At 37.8% G+C, this 7,551-nt stretch overlaps 1 protein-coding gene across 1 annotated transcript; it reads left to right on the top strand.

The window, feature by feature from the left end:
* Positions 1-2,168: 2,168 nt before the first annotated feature.
* LOC121879771 lies at positions 2,169-3,581 on the top strand. The gene is made up of 2 exons (XM_042386939.1): positions 2,169-2,809; positions 2,960-3,581. The coding sequence occupies exons 1-2, from the start codon at positions 2,169-2,171 to the stop codon at positions 3,579-3,581; spliced, it is 1,263 nt and encodes a 420-aa protein (XP_042242873.1).
* Positions 3,582-7,551: the final 3,970 nt, after the last annotated feature.

The raw sequence follows: 7,551 nt of genomic DNA, 5'->3' as shown, positions 1-7,551 counted from the left end.
CAAGGTTTTCAAAGCATATTTAGCCTTGGGCCACTGACAAATAAATTTATGTAACATATTATCAGTTTTGTACTGACCATCACTAAGGTTTATTGATTTTAATTCCTTAATCAAACTAGCTTCAACCAGAAGTCTTTCTGTAATGCAAGATGATTTGAATACTTCTAAGCTTTTTTCCCAAGCAATGGGATGATTATTATTCCTAACATGAACGAACAGGGCAGTGCTTTCAGATGCTGTTCTGATATTGTACTTATGTTGTTTGATTCTGAGCTGCAGTGTTTTTCCTGTCTGTCCTACAAAATTACCATTACATTTGCTTCATGGAATACAATAAACACTTCCATTTACATTCAAAGTTGGGCTGTTTTTATTAACATATTGATAATGGTTGAGTCATACTTGAAAACAACATTAATATTTAGTAATTTAAGAGACCGAACTAATGGGACAAATTCATTGTGATAAGGCAGAGTCAAAATATTCTTAAGTGTAGGAACTTGTCTGGTTTGAGTAGAATGAAAGGAATTTTTAGCCCTTTTAAAACAATGATCAACAAACATAGAAGGGTACCCAAGTTTTTGTGCAATGGAACGAATGTGTTTCAATTCTTCATCAATAAATTCAGCGTCACAAATACGCAAACATCTCAAAAATATAGAAAAAACTGACATTTTGGTAGACTCCAGGTGACTCGATAAAAAATGTATGAAACTGTCTACCTGTGTAGGCTTTCTGTACACCTTAAATTTGTAGTTATGGCCATTTCTAATGATAAGCATATCAAGTAATGGAAGGGATCCATTTATTTCTCTTTCAATTTTGAATGTGATACTTGGGACAAGATCATTAATCTTGTCTAAAAATTCCAGTGGGTCACTGTTTTTAGGCGAAAGACAAAGAACATCATCTACATATCTATACCATGGAGGAATAAAGTCCCCTATATTGGGTAGTAATCTAGCCTCAAGAAACTCCATATAAATACAGGCTAGAGGAGCAGAAAAACAATTACCCATGCTCATGCCAAATATTTGCTTGTAAAACTTCCCATTTGCTCTAAACACATTGTCAGTTACGCATAACTCTATCAATTTGAGAAAAGTATCATGTTCAATCGTTAAATCTAACAGTTGTTTCCCTATTCCCCGTGTGATTTTATTTTATCTATATATATATATATATATATATATATATATATATATATATATATATATATATATATATATATATATATATATATATATATATATATATATATATATATATATATATATATATATATAAAGTTGTAGTCTCTGTCTGTTTGTTCACGAACTCCTCCTAGGGTTTTGGAGATAGACCCCCATAACCATATATATTCTGAAACTACATTACCCAGGGTACTTGGATAAGTATATTTCATTTTGATCAAAGGGGGTCCCCGGGGGGCACAAACCCCCCACTGAAAAATTTTTTCCCTTCGATTTAAATGAAATTTAAACCATAGGTAAATGACCAGAAATGATGCCTATTCACAAAATATCAGCAAATTTCAATAATATTAAGACACCCTAATGGGGGCTAAACCCCCCTATATTGAAAATTTTGGAAGCCCATAACTTGAGTATTGGAACCTCTATTATCACGGGCTTTTTCTATTAATTAAACGTAAAACAACAACAAAAATTACCTCTCTTTTATAGAAAAATTTGGCAAATTTAGACATTTTATCTATGACAAAACATCACTAGAATTATGGCAAGAAAAATTATTAGTTAATGCCTCTACTTTTTTAACATTTTCATTTATTTATTTTTTTTCAGACATCCATTATGCCACGGAAAAGAAAGTCCAGTTATGCAAATACTCCACATGCACAAAGGATGAGGCTTCGTCGTCAATCTGAAAGCTGTGATGCAAGGGAAGAACGACTTTCTAGGCAAAGACAGAGGCAAACAGAGTCTCGGCAAAATGAAACCTTGGGTGAGCATCAAGAAAGACAGGAGCAAGATAGATTTCGCCATATAGTTGCAAGAAGAAATGAGTCTGAAGAAGAGAGACAACAGCGTTTGATTGCTGATAGAAACAGGTATCAAAATTTAAGACAACGTGAGATTCAAAATGCTAAAAGTTCTGCATTACTGTATGACAAAAATGACCCATGTAACAAGGCTGCAATTGGAGAAATGACCAAACTTTGTCAGTGTGGCGCTAAGAAATTTACTGGAGAATCACTAGGAATGTGCTGTGGAAATGGAAAGGTTACACTGGATCAATTTCCACCTCTGCCTCAGTTATTTGAAGAACTGTTCACTGGGGAAAGTCAATTCAGCAAACACTTTTTGTCAAGACTCAGGGAGTACAACTCTCTGTTGGCCATGACCAGCTTTGGTCACAAAGATGCATCTGTCCAAGGTTGGAATCCATCTGTAAGAATCCAAGGTCAAATTTACCATCAACTTGGGTCACTGATGCCTCCTGAAGATAGAAGAGCAAGATACATTCAAGTTTACTTTTTGGACACTTTGGAAGATCAACTGAGAGCAAGAGGAGAGCATCAAAACTTGAATGCTGATATATTGGAGAGAATTACAGCCTGGTTAAATGAAAATAATCATTATGTGAGGGAGCTAAAGACTGCGCTAGAGCAAGTACGGCAAGGAAACATAAATGACAAGAAAATTGTAATTTGGGAAAATAAGCGTGCACAGGGAGAACATGCTCGGCGTTTTAATGCACCAACAGGGGCTGAAGTTGCAATTTTAATGTCAAATGAGCCTACAGAAAATATAGATATTGTTCTTCAGTTGAAACAAGGTGGATTGAGGTGAATTTCAGAGCTACATCGATCCTATGATCCTTTGATGTATCCATTGTTTTTTCCATATGGAACAGACGACTACCACATGTATTTGCAAGGGAGAAATGGTCGGAAAGTCACACAGTTGCAGTTTTACTCTTTCCATATTATGTGCAGAGAAGGGAACTACCTCTTGCTTGGAAGGCGACTCTTCCAGCAATTCTTGGTGGATGCATACTGCAAAATAGAAACTGAAAGATTGAAGTTTTGGAGAAGAGAACAGCAAAGTCTCCATGCTGAAAATTACTCAGATTTACGTGATAGTCTGCTTGCTGCTGATGGAGATCCAAATCAAGTTGGTCGTCGCATTGTGCTTCCAGCGACCTATACTGGTGGTCCTCGATACCTTCATGAAAAAAGGTCAGATGCGATGGCCTTTGTGAGACACTACGGAAGAGCAGATTACTTTATCACTATGACATGTAATCCACGTTGGCCCGAAATTGTTGACAATTTGGCTCCCGGACAAGAGAGTCATGATCGACCAGATATTGTTGCGAGAGTCTTCAGATTAAAAGTGAAAAAGTTTATGGAACATATGAAGAAGGAAATATTTGGTACTTTGCAAGCATGGCTGTACACCATTGAGTACCAGAAGAGAGGTTTACCCCATGCACACTTTCTTTTCTGGATAGCTCCAGAGCACAAAATCAAAGCCGAAGAATATGATTTGGCAATTTCTGCAGAAATCCCTAAAAAAGAGCAAGATAAAGAACTCCATGATCCGTGGCTCATGTGATCCCCTAAATGAAGGATCCCCATGTATGGTCGACAGAAAATGTTCCGCGCAAGGCGCGGGTAATTCGGCTAGTGTATATATAATACTATAATTAACTATTAGTGCTGGGTATAGAACCTGGATCATCACGAAAGGTAGGCAGAAAGCTTGTCCACTGTACCATGATGGATTTTAAGAGCTACCACACCTTAACTAGCTTGTTATAACTAGCACTCATTGGTGATTATTTTTTACAGACATTGATTTACATATCTAAAATACAGTTTCTGATATCATGTATTTACAACACCATTGTGCTGAGAACTGGATTATAAAAAAAAGTTTTCTGGAAGCCGTGTGTGGGCAGTGAATAGGCAGGGAACTTAGGCTAAAACAGAGTAGTTAAGATTTTTTTTTTCATTTAAGGTGTCGTTTACTATCATAGTTTAAGAAAAGTTTACCTAAAGTAGATTACGTAAGGTTAGGTTAGGCTAGGTTTTCTATGAAACTTTTCATTTATATGTTTCTTTTTGTTCTATAAATACATTTAAATCTCAACGTATCAAGGGATATTGTGTAAAATGTTTTGTCTAGTTGCATGACTACATAAGTGCATTCACATTAACTTACACAGACACGCATATATATTCAGACGAGCATATTTCTCGCCGTCTTAGGTCTGGCTCCTACACCCACGAAGTTTCTATTAATCACGTGGCAGGAGAGTTGGCCAGAGTGTAAAACTTCAGATTAATGATCCGCCTCCTGAAATTATATATTCTCACTTTTTTTTCTTGGGGGAATGGCACTAAAAACATGTGAGTGAAATATTACGGCAGGACGCCCGCACACTGTTTTACTTTTAATAATATATATTAAACACGAAACTCATTTTTTTTAATATTAACATCGGGTACAGTTTGGTTTAATTCAACATAATGAACTTATAATTTGAACGAGAAAGTATAATTTGACTTGGCACCAGTGAAAGCAAAATTGTATATTGAAGATAATTTACATCAACTTTGACTTTGCTATCTCCGAGTCGTGTTATATTTTCCTAGCAACAAGTTGATGCTCAAGTTCACCTGTTGTTGATGATGATGTGATAATGGCGATGATGATGATGATGATGATGATGAAGATGATGATAATGATATGTGGTGATATGTAAGGGATAAATGATTAGTATAGCATAATAATAATATTTACAAACAATGGTGACCGAGAACAGTTAGTTACAGAGGTGATGATCGTCATGGGAGCCAGTGGTGAGCAGATGCAGGGGCTGGCGGAGAAACATTCTTTCAGTCTGTCGGTTCGTCAATTATCTAATCAGTCAGTCAGCTTGTTTGTAAGTCAGTCAATTAGTCAATTATTAAGATTCTGTCAGTCAGTTAACCAGTCACCCAGTCAAACAAGACAGGCATGGGTAGATCTGCATAACTCAGCTAAAAAGGGGCCTACTATATGAAATTATAAAGTAACAACCTTAAATAAAATACCCGACAAAAAATATTAATATAAAATAAGTAATGATCAGAGAAAACCTGGTTGTGTCTACCTCAAGAGATTAATGAAGGATTAAATTATTTAGTAATTTCCATGTTCAATTCTGTTGAGATATCAGTCATGGGGAGATTACTAAGCGGTAATTTCAGGAGAAGTTAACATGCGGAATTAGAATTTGGTAATAGTGTTCTTCCCCAATGACGAATGGAGCTATCCCTGCAGAAGCACCGGGAGGAGACAGAGAAAAAAAAGAGAATTAGAGAGAGGAATGAGAAGTTGAGGTTTAGCTAACACGCATACACACACTCACCAAAATGCACCGTACGTAAGTTCAAGTTACCCTCACAAACGCTCACATATTTACAGAACCTTATTATGCACCTCAACCACTCACCAACGCAACCACCCACTACCTACATCAACCACCACTCAACCAACTTCCCCTTCACCCACCACTGTTATTCTCTGAGAACACCAACAGATAAACCAAATAATTGTAGGGATACAGTGACCCTATGCCCTGGTTCTCTGTCTCAGGCGTCCTTGAGGGTGATCTCATGAGACATCCTTTGAATGGTTTCTGAAGTTTGCCCGAAATTTGTCTTAGGACTGGTTCCTGAAAGCTTCCTATTATCTATCTCTTAGGGTATTCATAGGCTTATCACATGACACATCTTTGAAATAAACCCTTATGGCATCCCTGAGCTTGTTCCCATATGGACTGGTCCATGACGGCATCCATGACCTGGCCTCATAGGGCGTCCTTGGACCGGACGCTGTAAACATCCGTAAAAGTGGGAGACATAAAAGGGGTGATGGGGTGAGGTCCCTCAGGCCATTAGGGACTGGGTACACAGGATGGAAGGAACATGTGAGAGAAAGGTTCTTACTACAAAATCCTGAGTTTATGGCGGAGACGTCCACTACCCAGAGCTGGAAGAGTTATGTTCTGGCTGTACGAAGGTGTATCAATAGTGGGATGAAGTGATGGATGAGTATTGGGCAAAGCGACGTTGAAAACAAGAACGAGGAAGGCGAGGACGATGATGAGAATAAGGATCAATGGGAATGTTAGGGAGTTATCTTTTAACTACATTCGTAGTCATTGTTTTGTTTCCCCAGAACATGTGGTTTCCTAAAGGTACTGTAGGTTAGATTACGTTAGGATGGAGAGGAGGAGGACGAGGAACAGGAGGAAGGTGAAGGTATTGAAAAGAGGAAAGAGAACTGGGAAGAACAACTAAAGTATAAACAAGAAAGAGAAAAAAAGAAAAGTGAAGAAGTATAAGAAAAAGACAGGAGAAAGAAGAAGAAAAAAGAAGAAGAAAGGTGCAAGAAGTAAAAGACGAAAGAAAGAAGATGAAAATAAAAAAAGAGGAAGAAGAAAGAAAGAAAGAATCAGAAAAAAAAGAAAAATAAGAAAAAGAAAGATGACAGAAGAAAGAAGGAAGAAGACGAAGAAAAAGAAAGGAGAAGGAAAAATAAGAAAGAAGTCGGAAGAAAAAAGAAAGAAGGCAGTAGAAAGAAGAACAAGAAAGAAGAAAGATGAAAGACAGAAGAATAAAGAACAAAAGAAGAAAGCGAAAAGTAGTTATAAAAATGAAGAAACAAGCAAAAAGAAATCCGAAAGAAGAAAAGAAAGAAAAACGACAGAAGAAGGAAGAAAGAAGAAAGCAAAAAGAAGAAAGTAGTAATAAGAAGGAAAAATAAAAAGAAGGAAGAAAGAAGAAAGAAGAAACGAGGAAGAAAGAAGAAACAGAGGAGAGGAAGGAAGAAGGATGAAGCAATCAGGAAGAGGGAAGAAAGAAGAACGAAGGAAGAAACAAGAAAGAAGGTAGAAAAAAGAAGAGAAGAAAGAAGAAGAAATGAGGACTAGAAGAAACCGGTGACTCATATGGACAGGGTGATGCAACAAGATGGAGGAAGAAGACGGAGGAGGGGGCTGGAAGGGGAAGAAGAAATACTGTAGAGGTGGAGGAGAGGATGGAAGAGGAAGTAAAAAGACAGGTGGAGGAAGGAAGGTGGAGAAAGAATAGAAAGAAGAGGAGTGAAGGATGAGATGAAGAAAAAGAGGAGGCGGCGGAGGGAAGGGGAAAAGAGAAGGCAAAGAAGAGACATAAACGAAAGACGGTGCAGTACAGGAAGACAGACGAGCTGGGTAGTTTTACTGGTGGCTCCTCACTCTTGTATTCCCGACGGTGGCGCTGCAGGTGGTCAGAATATCCCGAGGTAAAATAACGTTCTCGTATAATCTCTGGCAATGTTACTAACCTCCAAATTCTTAAGTGATTTATTACAGATGGCGGTGGGAGAGCCCGAGACTAACATTGGGTGAGGGTAGAGAGGTGAGGCAGGGTGGGGTCTTTAGAGTGGGGCAAAGTTGAATAAAGTAGGGTGTGGATGGGTGGTACAGGGTGTGATTATATGTGGTAGGATAGAGGTCCGAGGGTAGGATAAGGTAGAGTAGGGTAGGGTGGAT

The sequence above is a fragment of the Homarus americanus genome, unplaced genomic scaffold, assembly GCF_018991925.1.
Source record: "Homarus americanus isolate GMGI-L3 unplaced genomic scaffold, GMGI_Hamer_2.0 scaffold32305, whole genome shotgun sequence".
In the NCBI taxonomy this organism is placed as follows: domain Eukaryota; kingdom Metazoa; phylum Arthropoda; class Malacostraca; order Decapoda; family Nephropidae; genus Homarus; species Homarus americanus.
This window is presented reverse-complemented; position numbering and strand designations above follow the sequence as displayed.

Coding starts and splice junctions, on each gene's coding strand:
- LOC121879771 (XM_042386939.1), top strand. CDS start 2,169: ATGACCAAACTTTGTCAGTGTGGCGCTAAGAAATTTACTGGAGAATCA. Junction 2,810..2,959: donor TTGAAACAAGGTGGATTGAG/GTGAATTTCAGA, acceptor TATTATGTGCAG/AGAAGGGAACTACCTCTTGC.